At 42.9% G+C, this 15,590-nt stretch overlaps 1 protein-coding gene across 1 annotated transcript in view; it reads right to left on the bottom strand.

Moving 5' to 3' along the window:
* NDUFS4 (NADH:ubiquinone oxidoreductase subunit S4) overlaps window positions 1–15,590 on the bottom strand; it is a 151,385-nt gene that overhangs the window by 3,298 nt on the left and 132,497 nt on the right. Inside the window, exons 3-4 of the mRNA XM_040421234.1 lie at window positions 6,570–6,742; window positions 672–745 (exon numbers count right to left, since the gene is read on the bottom strand). Of these exons, the coding sequence (XP_040277168.1) occupies window positions 672–745; window positions 6,570–6,742 (247 nt within the window). The remainder of the gene's footprint in view (window positions 1–671; window positions 746–6,569; window positions 6,743–15,590) is intronic.

Below are 15,590 nucleotides of genomic sequence, written 5' to 3'. Positions count from 1 at the left end.
AGGTGGGATCCACATCTAGTTTTGGCAATATGGACAATGGGTCCGCAGAAAATCACGAAAAACGGAACAACGGACACGGAATAAAACAACGGTCGTGTGCATGAGGCCTTAAAGGGGTTGTCTCACTTCAGCAAGTGGCATTTATCCTGTAGATAAAGTTAATACCAGGCACTTACTAATGTATTGTGATTGTCCATATTGCTTCCTTTGCTGGCTGGCATCATTTTTCCATCATATTATCTATTGCTCTTTTCTAGGGGTTACGACCACCCTGCAATCCAGCAGTGGTGGTCGTGCTTGCGCACTATAGAAAAAATCACCACCCTATGTGAGCTCCCACGGTCTCGGCCACCAGAGAAGCCAGAGCATTTTCCTATAGTGTGCAAGCACGCCCACTGCTGCTGGATTACAGGGTGGTCGTAACCATGGAAACGAGCAGTGTATAATGTGATGGAAAAATGAATCCAGCCAGCAAAGGAAGCAATATGGAAAATCACAATACATTAGTAAGTGCCTTGTATTAACTTTTTCTATATGATAAATGCTACTTGCTGAAGAGAGACTACCCCTTTAAGGTCTACAAACTTGAAACTATGAATCTGCATTGAAAGAAACAAGTTGAGAAAGCGAAAAACAGAGATTCCAGAGGCGGCTCCGGTGACATTACTCACCATTTTTTTCTACAAAGGCAATAGCATCTTCTTTAGAGGTGAATGACAGAACCATGTTGGACAAGGGGTCAGCGCTAAACAAAAAAAAAATATAATAATAATTACAAGCGAAAAATAAACGGTCTTGTTATTGAAGCAAACCTGGGACACATCCATGAAGACGACACCACTTCCAGCTACACCAACTACCCAGCGATAAAGACGCTCACTGTTGGTTGAGAGATGAGAAAACCCACAACCCAATGGGTTCTCTCAGAATCTAACTTTTTCCCCCCCGAAATCTTTAGAAAACAGTCTAATGTGCTCAAATAAATGTACATGTTGCTTTTCTAGGTTTTCCTCCCTGGTTCCTTCATTCTTTTCTGATCTTAAATTAAAGTGGGCGATTCTGCATCGCACGTGACTGCCATGTCGTACTGGGAATCTACATTTCCCAGAGGCATCCGTTTTTTCTCCCTGCGCTACTGGGATAGGACAAGTGCTATGAGTGGCTTACCCTGCGCATTCTCATCCTACAGAAACTAGAACAAGTGGCGGATACATCCACTGAAATGAGATCACATCATGAGGGATTTGGATGGAATTAGCATTTATTATCTATCTTACTGGTTAGAGGACAATGGGTTTACCCCCAATTTAAACTGTTTTGTGCCGCTGCTTGTGAACATCATCATGTCAGTCTACTGTGTAGCAATTGTCTTCAGAAAATGACCTATTGTTTAAATCACGGTTGTACAATAAATAGAATTTATGGTCAGTTTTTCTTAAATTTTCCATGTTGTATATTATTAAAATTGTATAAAATCCGTCAAATCCGTTGATGATGTTTGGATGACATTACTACTAGTATTCTGAGGTTTACAGTTCTTACTTACTGCACTGGTATTTACGTCAAAAGAAAAAAGAAATAAGGAAATAAGCAGGATGACACTATTGTATTATGTTTTGCAAAAGTACTTTAATAAAAAAGACAATTATAAAAAATAAAAAAATTGTATATAATCCTGCAATTTTCAAACTGGCCACAAGGTCATGATTTCCTGTGTTGTGCAGGTAACTTTTCACTAGCCGTTGTCCTCATCAGGCAGGAAGAATTACAAGCACAAGTAACACCTCTGTATAGTTAACACAGGATCCACCATCAATGATATCACAGCTCATCTACCCCCTCCTGACCTCTGCACAGGTCTCAGCGTCTATGGTCCGTGGGGCTGCCCTCAAAGAACGGAAAGTCTTGACATATTTCAGACCTAGTGGCCAGTGCGAAATCTGCAGGATTTTAGGATTTTTATTTGGGGTGAAAAAACACATTCTATAAAGATAACTTTAACAAAAAAGACTTTGTGTAACCAATATTTTCGCTTCTGATGACACATACGCTAATGGGGACGTGTAAAGGGGTTCTTCCAGAAAATTCCTACCAGAAAGTGTAGATTATAGAATTACTCCCTGATATCAGACTGTATTGCTCTTCAATAGAATTACTCCCAGCAATATGTCTGCCCTAGTTACTTATGTACCTTTCTCACCTGCAGCTCTAAAAACCTTAAAGGGGTTATCCAGGAATTTGATATTGATGGCATGTCCTCAGGATAGGTCATCAATATCAGATCGGTGGGGGTCCCACTCCTTAGACCCCTGCCGATCAGCGGTTTTAATAGGCTGTGTTGATCTAGGAGCGCTTAGGTCTCTTCCTAGGCCAGTGACATCACGTTCATCGGTCACACGGCCTAGGAGCAGCTCAGCTCCATTCACTTCACTGGGACTGAGCTGCAGCAATACCAAGTGCAGACACTATCCAATGTGCGGCGCTGTGCTTGGTAAGTTGTCCGGGGAGCACAGCGACCTCTTGGAACAGGTGATCGGAAGGGGTTCCGGGAGTCAGACCCCTGCAGATCTGATGTTGATGACTTATTATATCAAATTCCTGGATAACCCCTTTAAGACGGGACCTCCGATATTTACTAAAACTAGTGACTGCTGTGAGCTATCCGGGGATTACATGGTAGAAGACGACTAAACATGGCCGGGTGAATGTCGGCATGAGCTGCCCTGATGTTTGTTATAAGAGCATAATTACATAGTTAATCTTCTCTCACCGACAACATATGTCCCACAGAGCTCCAAAGCATGAAGAGGTAAGCACAAGACGGGATATGCAAACCATGTGCGTACAATCTCCGTGCAAGCAAAACGCCATCGACAGACAGCACGAATCCAATCTAATCAATGCTGCACAACATGTGGGACGAAGCAGACGGATACAACTGAGGCAACGTGAAGCGAGATCCCAATGTAATCAGAATACAGGAACGCGGCAGAACGCACACTACGCAGTACGAAGAACGCCCGTATAGCTGCGCTTTCCTATGCTCATCTGCAAACACCAAGGGGGAGAAGTCGCAAAGTACAGTATGGCCCTGATTTATCATACCTTCACGCCAGAATTCTGGTGTCAAAATGTCGCAAAAATAGGGCTTTTGCGACTTTTTTTGCACTCACGCAAAATTGTGTGACTTTTTTCATTTTTACACCACTCACTCCACTTTTGTAGTGTGGGTGGGAAAGTGGGTGTGGTTAGCTATGTAAATGAGTTTCACGCCAGATTTATCATGGAGATTTTTTTTTAAGAAGTCGCAGTCTCACTCCAGGAGGAGGAAAACTGGAGGAGCTTCTCTAGACAAACGTGTCAGGTCTAAGGACCGGACAAAGAGATTTGATAAATGTGCCATAAAGTACTGCAACGCAGACTCAAGCAAAACGGACTTCAAATGTTCCCTTTATGATAAATTCCCCCTATGTGTGTGACTTTTAAAAAAAATTCGCATCTCAGATTTTATGCCGCCTTCGCCACTTTCACTAAAGGGGGCGTGGCAATGGCGGGAATGGGTTGTGGCCAGACGCCCCAACAAACATTTACACCAGTTTACTGCCGCGAAAGCAGCAAGAAATCTACAGCAGCTGTCGTAGATGTTGGTGTACAGTCCGCCGGAGGATGGGTCTAATTTATGACAAGGCTTGCGTCTAGTCATAAATTAGGTGCTTCCTCTGGCGGTGAAAGGGATATCAAGACTGGTGCAGAAAACACTGGACTTGGCCAAAATCAGACAGGAACTAAACAAAATATCACTTGAACAGGAGCTGAGCTACGTGGTGAATGGAGCTTTCTGCTTCCGGCACCAATCAGCGCCCAGGGTTGGACAACCTGACATCGAAGACTTAAGCCTCATTCACACGTCAGTGTTCGGTCAGTGATTTCCATCAGTGATTGTGAGCCAAAACAATTGGAGCCACCACAGACATAAGGTATAAGGGAAAGATCTACACCTGTTCTGTGTTTAGAGCCGCACCTGGTTTGGGCTCAAAATCACTGATGGAAATCATTGACCGAACACTGACGTGTGACCCGCACCTATCTTTAGAACGGAAAAGTTTTTTGTTTTTTTTGGGACCAATTCAGTTTGGATGCAGCTTTGTGTAAAAGTTGGGGGAAAACGTCAGTGCGTCCTATAAAGCGAATACTAGTGACTGCTTCCATCATGGGATAGCTCACTAGCATGCAAGAGTCGCGGGGATCGAACCGCTGTTGCATTCCCCTCTCCCTGCTTGATCATTTCCAGGTTCCTCGTTGCACTGTCCCGACAGCGTAGAGCGTCAGGATGCGCTGCATGCAGTCAGGTGACATTGCAGCATGGGCCTGGAGAAGATCAGGGAGCGCGACTGCAGCAGAGACTGCTGGAACCAGATAGTAGCGGCGGAGAAGGAAAGTTAAGTGAATTTATTTATTTCATGTCTGATGGGCATCTGATCTGAAGTATGACATAGGGGGTTGGATGTGACCTCTGATTGGGTCTGATCTGAAGTAAAGGTCTGACATGGGGGGATCTGATCTGTGACTTTTCCCCGCTCACACCAGGTCTAAGTCAGTGTGGCGTGGGTGAGGAAGGGGAGCGGGACGACAGGCCCATCTCCTTTACCAGTTTCTACGCCTGTTTTAGGTGTAGAAAATGGTAAAAATGTAAGACCGCTAGGAAGCTGTCATACATTTAGAAGCAGTGGTGGATCTGTCGAACTTATGTACATAATTGCAGTCAGTGGAGGGCTTTATTAAGACCAACGTCTAAAACACCGCTCTTAATCAAAGTGCCCCTACGTGTTTCAAAGCAACCTAATAACAGTAGAGGTGAAAAATTCATTTCTTTTTTTTCTCTGCAAAATTTCAATTGTAATCCATTTTTTCTGTAGCAGGACAAAAAAAACAACAACAAATATTACACATTTATTATGTGCTGTCCAACTTATACACAGGCCTGAGAAATGAAGATACACCTTCCAGACTTAGGACTTCCTTTTCATTACAGTATTTTGCAGACACCATACATAATTTAGGGTAGAGACCTTGATGTGCCAAAACATAAGAAAAGACCCCAAAAGACACCATATTAGACTACAGCCCTCAAAGAATTCATCCAGAAATGTTATGATTATTTTATTATTACTTACCGAGTAAAAGAATACTCAACATGTGGTTATAGACAACGGTTTGGGCACACGGCAGGGCTCAGAAGGGAAGGAGAGACATTTGGCTTTTAGTCCACAGACTGCAGGAATGGTTTTCGGGTACCATGTTCCATTTGCAGAACCTCTGAGGTACCAGTATAATGGAAGTAGTGACTCCTTTTTGCAAACTACAACCCTTTCAAGGCATTTTTCAAGGGGTGCAGAGAGTATTTTGATCCCACAGGTGTTTTCCAGAAATGTATGTGCAGAGGATGTTCCAATGTGGTAACTGCAATTTTCCCACAGATATTGCATTTAAGTACCCATGTTGTGGCCAGCTTTTACCTTGCAAGTGACTAACAGTTTTAATTCCTTTTTGCAATGTGAGGTTACCAAAAAAACTGAATTTAAAAAAAAAAAAAAGTATTCTTTTATTGTGCTCAGCGTGCAGGAATATGATAATTTTTAATTTTTTCTAAGCCATTTCCTTATTATTACAGCATGGAAAAGGCAAATATTGGTAATTTTTTCTGATTTATACAATAAACATGATATAATGTTATGAATATGTTAATGTAAGGAAAACCTTTTTAAAGGGCATCTGTCAGCAGATTTGTACCTATGACACTGGCTGACCTGTTACATGTGCACTTGGCAGCTGAAGGCATCTGTGTTGGTCCAATGTACATATGTACCCGCATTGCTGAAAAAAATTATGTTTAAATATATATGCAAATTAGTCTGTAGGAGCAATGGGGGGGGGGGGGGGGTGTTGCCATTACACCTAGAGGCTGGGATCTCCCTGTATCTGCCGCACCCTCTGCACTTTTATCATCAGGGACAGGCATGACAACATTTACACTGTCTGGTCCTGTCAATCAAAGTGCAGAGGTCGCGGCAGTTGCAGTGTGAGCAAAGCCTCTAGGTGTAATGACAACGCCCCGGTTGCTCCTAGAGGCCAATTTGCATCATTTTTCTCAGCAATACAGGCACATATGAACATGGGACCAACACAGATGCCTTCAGCTGTCAAGTGCACATGTAACAGGTCAGCCAGTTTCAAAGCTACAAAACTGCTGACAGATGCCTTTGAAAGGGATCAGCTGGAATTTGTTCTACTGCTTAGTGGGGTCAGCCTCCATTGATCATACAGCCTAAGGATAGGCCATCAATTTAAGATCTTAGAAAAACCCTTTCATATTTGCTTAGTATTGTTGAGCAAGCAATCACTGTGTAGCTACTGCCGACGGTACAGATGCAGGAGCCTTCATCATATCTGTTCTGGTTGATGTCAACACCATCATACGTCTTACGCACGTGTCCACTGTCATGGTGGCCTTAGATAATAAAGTACATACCAATAAGGAGGGGACAATTTCATTATCCATAGACACTTACGTTGATGCCCATCCCATTAGGGGGTTCTCCCAACGCTCACGAGTATCAAACTCAATCCTCCACTTCTTGGTGTTCTGTACCCCGGCCTGCATGGTGTTTCGTGCTGGCACATATATGTGAACTTTTCTGGTTTTGAGCTGCTCTTCTGGAAACCCAGTAATTGTGGAGATATCCTAATGAGAGAAGACAAACACGTCATTAAGCCTGTGTGTAAGGTTCAGGGAACGCTTGGAAAGTGATTTATTTCACAAACACCAACACAAAGCTGAGCAAACACTGAAGGGTTAATATTAACCAAGGTGTCACAAGGTCCCAACTTAGAAGTTGACATATTTCCAGACCGATGGCTGACTTCAGAAGCAAGTGGATTATTCGTCGGGGTAAAAAAAAAAAAAAAAGTGAAAGTAATTAACATTACTAAACACTTTTGTCTACGTCGGGGCTTTAACAAAAACCTGCTGCACCCCACCCAGGGTCTACAGAATTTTTCCTACGGGAAAGACGTCTCTTTAGGGGGAATAACTTATACAAATGCAGATCACAATGACACAAGTCCATCATAATCAATGCATACTATTATCCTGTCCATCAGGCTAAAGAAGAAGAATTGTAACTAATAGAAGCCGCTTTAGAAAATGATAAAAGTCTGTTAATTAAGTAGCACGGAACAATATGCCCCCTGTTCAACCACACCCGTCCACATGAAGGCTACGGGCCCAATCGTCTTCATCGTCACCACAAAGAGCACGCCAATCCAGTTTTAGGTTATATATACGCTCCATAGACCATGGCCTTCAAATGGCTTTAGCAAGAATTGGATCATTAAAGAAAACAAAAATGCAATAAATCTATTTTTTTTTAGAGTTGTCCTCCTTTGTCAAATTGTTAAAAAGGTTATCCCACGATTAATGCAAAAAAAATTAAAATCAGACATCATATAGTACATGACAACCGCTAGAACCAGCCCTGCACCTCACATGGATCCAGAGATCTCCACATTCATTGCTCTGCTAGAATTATATCAATAATAAAAGTCTCCGATACGTTGCCTGTAAATATGGCGCTGCGGGTCCCAAAGTGAAGTGGGTAAAATTCACATTAGTCAATATATATACGTTATATAGGACCGCGCTGCTTGTCAATTTTCAGGAAGGGTTCCTCCTATGTTCAGGTCGTAGGCGTACTGCAGACCCAGGGAAAAGAACAGCAATCTTCACACGAGACGCAGACCCTCTGGGTAAGGCTACTTTCACACTCGCGTTTGGTGTGGATCCGTCAAGGACCTGCACAGACGGATCCGTTCAGAAAATACAAACGTCTGCATCCGTTCAGAACGGATCCGTTTGTATTAGGCTACTTTTCACACTGGCGTTTTGGCTTTCCGTTTCTGAGATCCGTTCAGGGCTCTCACAAGCGGTCCAAAACGGATCCGTTTTGCCCTAATGCATTCTGAATGGAAAAGGATCCGTTCAGAATGCATCAGTTCCGTCTCCGTTCCGCTTTGGAGGCAGACACCAAAACTGAGCCAAACAGATCCATTCTGACACACAATGTGACAATAGAAAACGGATCCGTCCTCCATTGACTTTCAATGGTGTTCAAGACGGATCCGTCTTGGCTATGTTAAAGATAATACAAAAACGGATCCATCTGTGCAGATCCATGACGGTTCCGCACCGAACAAGAGAGTGTGAAAGTAGCCTCATCTTTAACATAGCCAAGACGGATCCGTCTTGAACACCATTGAAAGTCGGACACCAAAACGCTGCAAGCGGAACGGAGGCGAACTGATGCATTCTGAGCGGATCCTTCTCCATTCAGAATGCATTAGGGCAAAACTGATCCGTTTTGGACCGCTTGTGAGAGCCCTGAACGGATCTCAAACGGAAACCAAAACGCCAGTGTGAAAGTAGCCTTAGTCGCTCTGTGAAGTATCAGAAGGTGGCATAGATAGTGAAGCACCATCGACAGAATGACATATAAAGGGTTTTATTTCTACTCACAAACGTTGTAAGGTTAAAAGCATATCATCAATAAAATCACCCTCGTACGCCTGCCCGAGCCGGGTTTCGCTCACGCTTCGTCAGGGGCGCATACTCCACCTTCTATTGGGGCTGTCTTTTTATATCTTTAAATGCATGTTCCCACCTCCCCCCGTCCAGTATCCATATAAAACAATTCTCTAAAAATATCAATAGTAAAGAGACATCTCAGATTTCTCCATTCACACTCCAGTTCTAAGAACTAAAAAGTTACCCGTTTTCCCATTTATCACTGCTCCGGTCACATGCTTCACTCTGACCAATAGAAAACGACACTTCTTTCATTCATAAGAGATTCGTATTCACTCAACCAAGATCTGCTCACATGATATACTCCAGAAACCAGGGACCGCACCCTCCTCACCTACAAGCTAATCCTCTCAGCATTAAATACCGCACCCCATCCTTTCTACCCACTGGGTGCTGTTCACATAGTCAGTACAACCACAACTAAAACTGCACTTTTCAAAGCCTCAAAATCTTATTTTTTTAAGGAATCGCAGCTCTAAATTAGTAAAGATTCGGAGCAATTCCATCACATTAAACAGCGATTTAGGTCAAACTCCACATTTAGTCCCTGTGGCTGTAATGTGTCTGATTTGTAGATCCATTCCACCTCCCAGCGATTGATCTCCTCCACGCCAATGTGATTTGACCATTTCAATTCCAATGAACATCAGTCCAATTTGCAGAATGGCACGCTTTTTTTGTCCACAAAGCGCAGACAAGAATAGGACATGTTATATTTTTTTTGTGGGACCACAGAACGGAGCAACGGATGCGGACAGCACACGGAGTGCTGTCCGCATCTTCTGCGGCCCCATTGAAGTGAATGGGTCCGCATCCGAGCCGCCAGTATCAGTATGTCCGTTCCGTTGCCCCGCAAAAAAAATAGAACATGTCCTATTCTTGTCCGTTTTAGGCATTGTTACAATAGATCTGCAAAACGCAAAAAAAAAGAAAAAAAAAAGGCTGATGGCATATGGATGTCATCAGTTTTTTTTTGCGGACCGCAAAACACATACGGTCGTGTGCATGTAGCCTTAGCTTGTAGGTGAGGAGGGTGCGGTTCCTGGAGTCAATCATGTGAGCAGATCTGTGTGAGTAAATACGAATCTCTTATGAAAGAAGTGTCGTTTTCTATTGGTCAGAGTAGGGTCAGCGTCTCGTGTGAAGATTGCTGTTCTTTTCCCTGGGTCTGCAGTACGCCTACGACCTGAACATAGGAGGAATCTTTCCTGAAAATTGACAAGCAGCGCGGTCCTATATAACGTATATATATAGATTTATTTCAAGCTGACAGCTCAGGGGGCGTGCACTCTCTCAGGATTCATGTCCTTTCTGCTGCAGCTGGTGGCAGTTGACGGATGGAACTGAGCATGTGCGGCCACTTCAGTGAGCAGGACAGAGAAAAAGAGCAAACAGCAGGTGGCGCTATACTGAGAGATTTTATTGAATAACTCCGTGGCTTTAGAACATTTTTAATTACATGCAATTACAAAAGTATTCAGATCCAGGTGCTAGTTTGAAAAATGTAGACTATTGTCCATGGGACAACCCCTTTAATAATAGAAATCAAGCATTTTCCTAGTGAAATCTATTTGGTTGGAATCAAACCCCCTTAAAGATGATGGCGCTCTACAACACCAGTGCCGACGCATGCGAATATAGCCGTAGGGAACTGCTGTATATTAAATCCTCTAATATACAGTCTAAGGGTCACCTTTGGCCCACTGAGACGGATGCTCTACGTGTGGGACTTTTTACGCAGAAAATTAATTGTTCCAACACTGAAAATTTCTGCTGACACCAGCACGTAACACACCTTCAGGCTGCAGGAAAAAAACTAAACCATTGTGTAATTCAGTTCTGAATGTAGAACATAATGTCAAACTGCCAACAGAAACCTTACGTAACCCCCCCCCAGTCTACCAATCCACCGTGCAGGTTATAGAAACCAATGCGGTCTCCAGACTGTCATAAGCCAAGGGGTCAGCATGTTCACGGCTCTCCTAAGCATTGCTAACCCCCGCGGCTCCGGGACCAAGCATCCCGACCCTCCATGGGCTCCATCTTATTGAATCCAACTTTATGGACAAATATGTTTATTAGTCAAAGTCATAAAAAAATATAAATAAATGCCAGGCTTTCTCCAGCCTCTCATATAGGTTTTACTACAGAACAAGCAATGCGGTGAGGGGGCAGGAGGGCCGCGCTTGTGTCCCCCCGGCCGCTGCTTTTCCGACTTTACAGCTACAAGTGCAATTTGTTCCAATCACTTTTTGCTTCTTTAATGGCATTTCCTATTTTCGTTAAATATTCACACATAAATTTATAGGCAACGCGTTGTTAATTAAGGGCTCAGCGGGGCGCTATAACTTATTTTAATAGGCATGAAATCATTCATTCCAGCCGGCCATTCCAGTCATCATTGTAAAGCATTTTACAATTGCTCCAGTCGATCCGCTATAATATAGACATCTGCTCCAGGTGCTCTATGCTTTTATTACTGTAACCCTTCCCCATGTATACAACGTGAATACCTGGACGAGACGAGTAACAGGCCCAAAACCCATTGTCAGGTTAAGACAAATGGGGGGATATTAAATAATGAGCAAAAATGATAATGCCCTAAGTAATGCAATACACAAAAAGTGCTTGACCTGTACGACTAGCCTACTGATGATAACTTATCCAAGGATAGGTCAATATCGGGGGGTGGGGGTGGGGGTGGGGGTGGGGGGGGGTGGGGGTGGGGAATGGGGGGGGCTGGGGGGTGGTGTCGACAACTTTGGCAACGTGCACAACGTCAATTTCAAAAAAGTTAGGACACCGTGTAAACGTGAATAAAACCACAATGTCATGATTTGCAAATCTCACTGACTCATTTTATTCACATACGGTCAAAGAACACATATCAGATGTTAAAAGTAAAACATTTTACCATTTAATGAAAAAAATTTTTTGGGAACTTAATGGCAGCAACGCAACTCAAAAAAGTTGGGACGACAAAAAAATGCCTGGAAAAGTAAGGGTATTTTCACACTTGCGTTAAAGTTTTCCGGTATTGAGTTCCGTCATAGGGGCTCAATACCGAAAAAAAAACGCATCAGTTTTATCCTAATGCATTCTGAATGGAGAGCAATCCGTTCAGTATGCATCAGGATGTCTTCCGTTCCGTCCCTTTACGGTATTTGGACGGAGGAAAATACTGCAGTATGCAGCGTTTTTTCCTCCGGCCAAAATTCCAGAACACTTGCATTAATTTCCATTGAAATGTATTAATGCTGGATCCGGTGTTCTGTTAGAAAACCTTAAATAGTCAGATTCCCTTACCCCACGTGACTTCCGGGGGAGTGCTCCTAAGCGCAGTACCAGGGCATGGGCAAGTTCAAATTACAGTGAACGTTGACTCATGGACACTGCGCGTGCACCCCAACGCGAGTGCGCTCTCAGGGGTAAGGAGATCTGATGGTCTTTTGTCTTGTTAAATCTCCTTACCCTCACGCTGCGCATGCACGGATTGTAAAATCTTCTTACCCTCACTACACAGCGCGCTTCAGATTCATTGCTGGCTGGCTTCAATCCGCGCATGCGCAGTGTGAGGGTCAGGAGATTTAACAAGACAAAAGACAGTCAGATCTCCTTACCCCTGAGAGCGCACGCACGGTATCCATGAGTCAACGCTCACTGTAATTTTAACTTACCCATGCCCTGGTACTGCGCTTGCGTGGAAGCGCGGAGGCGTGGTACTGCGCTTGCGCGGAGGCGCACACCACCGGAAGTCACGTGGGGTAAGGTAATCTGACAATTTAAGGTTTTCTGACAGAACATCGGTACCAAGTGTTCCGGAAATTGCAGTTTTTCCGGCCTGCGCCGGGATATAGGAGGAGCTGGTTGCGAAGCTTCCTGTTTGTCTCTGCGAGGGAGAAGGAAGCACGCCATTGAAGGCGAGTATAACGTTTTTTTTTTGTTTGTTGTGCAACTGTAGAAAAAAATAAATATAAGCAGCTCCTATGTACTTATACATAGGAGCTGTATGTTATAAGTACATAGCTGATGCTAGGAGTAGTAGTACCTAGGTACTACTACTCCTACCATCAGCTATGTACTTATACCACCTGCAGTCCCTATAAACTTTTTAAATACGAGTTTGCTCCAGTTTAATCCGTGGCTGAAATACGGTTTAATTAGATTGCCACACGTTTGAAACGCCTCATCAGCAACTAACAAAGGACATTGGGGGAGCATCTGTACCTGGTAGTGGTTGAGGTGGTGGAAAATCAATTTGCCTATTGTATAGCCTTCGCCCCATGGAAAGTTTTATAAAGACCATGGTATCATTGGTTCGGCCGTAAGCCCCAACATATATTGCCACAAAAAGGTATTGGGCATCAGTGATGGCCATTGATATGATTGAGAAATATTTTTTGTAGTTAAAATACTATGAACTAGTGCCTTGGGGCTTGATAATATGGATATGTTTCCCGTCTACTGCCCAAAGACAGTTGGGAAACTGGCACACCTCCCAAAATTTTTCAGAAATTTCGATCTACTGTTGCCTACTTGGATGTGGGATAAATTCCACATGCTACTGCTCCCAAAAATCATGGCAGAAATCTATCCAGAAGAAAAAAAGTGTCAATAAAAATGAGCAAATATGTAAAATAAATTACCAAAAACAAACAAAACAAACAAATAATACAAGCTATATAATTTGGATGGCCTTGTTTGGTACCTTAACCCCTTCCCGACCTATGACGTACTACTACGTCATGGGAACCACTGCGTTCCCGCAACTTGGCGTACTAGTACGTCATAGTGACCGCGGGCACCGGAGCGGTGTTCGCGAGATCACTGCAGGGGCCTGGCAGTCCGTGGTAGCCGGGCCCCTGCTGTATCCGCTGGCATCGCTGTAAAAGCCGAAGCCGACGGATTAACCCCTTCTATGCCGCGGTCCGCGCTGACCGCTACATAGAAGGGGTTTGTGTCAGGTGAGTGATGGCATAGAGTCCCCGCGCTGCTGTGTCGGCGACCCGATGCGTCACAAGGCAGCCCGATGCCGTGTAGAGGATGCCCAATGCCTTGCACGGCATCGGGAACTGCCTTCTACGGGTGTCGAGGAGATCCAGCCTCAGGCCCGGTCTCCTAGGCAACCTGTTAGTGACTCAGTGTCATACACTAGCAGGCAATGCAATACAATACAGATGTATTGTAATGCATTGCAGAGGGGATCAGGCCCCCAAAAGTAAAAAAAAAAAAAAGTTAAAAAAGTGTTTTTAATAAAGTAATAAAATTAATAAAGTAAAAAAGAAAAAAAACGCCCCTTTCCCCTTATTTTATAATAAAAAACAGAAAAAAACAAAACCCACACATATTCGGTATCGCCGCGCCCGTAATAACCGGCTCTATAAATATATCACATGATCCACCCTGTCCGATAAACACCATAAAAAAATTAAAATGGTGTAAAAAAAGCAATTTTTGTCACCTTACATCACAAAAAGTGCAACACCAAGCGATCAAAAAGGCGTATGTCCCACAAAATGTATCAATAAATCCCGGAAAAAATGAGCCCCTATCTAAAACAATCGCCCAAAAAAAATAAAAAAAATACAGCTCTTAGAACATGGAGACACAAAAAATTTTTTGTTTCAAAACTGCTATAATTGTGCTAAAGTGAAATACATAAAAAAAAATATATACATATTAGGTAACGTCACGTCCGTAACAACCAGCTCTATAAAAATATCACATGACCTAACCACTCAGATGAACACCGTAAAAAAAAAAAAAAAAAAAAAAAAATGTGTAAAACAAAAAGCCATTTTTGTCACATTACATCACAAAAATTGTGACAGCAAGTGATCAAAAAGGCGTACCCCCCCCCCCCCGAAATAGTACCAATCAGACAGTCACCTCATGCTGCAAAAAATTAGACCTACCTAAGAGAACTGGTCAGAAAATTAAAAAAAAGCTATGGCTCTCAGACTATGGATACGCTAAAATATCATTATTTCGGTTTCAAAAATGCTATTATTGTGTAAAACTTAAATAAATAAGAAAAAGTAGACATATTCGGTATTGCCACGTCCGTAACGATCTGCTCTTCAAAAAAGTCACATGACCTAATCCCTCAGGTAAACGCTGAAAAAATAAAAATGGTGCCAAAACATCAATTTTTTGGTTACCTTGCCTCACAAAAAATGTAATATAGAGCAATAAAAAAATCATATGTACCCCAAAATAGTACCAATAATACTGGCACCTTATCCCGTAGTTTCCAAAATGTGGTCACTTTTTTGAGTTTCTACTGTAGGGGTGCATCAGGGGGGCTTCAAATAGGACAAGGCATCTAAAAACCAGTTCAGCTAAATCTGCCTTCAAAAAACCATATGGCGTTCCTTTCCTTCTGCGCCCTGCCGGGTGCCCGTGCAGCAGTTTACGATCACATGTGGGGTGTTTCTGTAAACCGCAGAATCAGGGTAATAAATATTGAGTTTTATTTGGCTGTTAACCCTTGCTTTGCTACGGGAAAAAAATGATTAAAATGTAAAATCTGCCAAAAAATTGAAATTCAGAAATTTCATCTCCATTTTCCATTAATTCTTGTTGAACACCTAAAGGGTTAACAAAGTTTGTATAATCGGTTTTGTATACCTCGAGGGTGTAGTTTCTAAAATGGGGTCATTTTTGGGTGGTTTCTATTATGTAAGCCTCACAAAGTGACTTCCGACCCTTAAAAAGTGGGTTTTGTATATTTTCCGAAAAATTTCAAGATTTGCTTCCAAACTTCTAAGCCTTCTAATGTCCCCAAAAAATAAAATGTCATTGGGAACTATCCGTTTGTATGTGGTTTGACAGATCCGGCAGGCATGGCAACGGAACTGCCTGCTGGAATCCAACAACGCTAGTGTGAAAGTACCCTAAGTGGTACTAATAAAAAACATCTAGAAGAGAAATTTGCTACCAAGTCATA

This window comes from Bufo bufo, chromosome 2 (assembly GCF_905171765.1).
Source record: "Bufo bufo chromosome 2, aBufBuf1.1, whole genome shotgun sequence".
Taxonomy (NCBI): domain Eukaryota; kingdom Metazoa; phylum Chordata; class Amphibia; order Anura; family Bufonidae; genus Bufo; species Bufo bufo.
The sequence above is the reverse complement of the archived record's forward strand: the minus strand, read 5'-3'. Positions and strand labels throughout refer to the sequence as shown.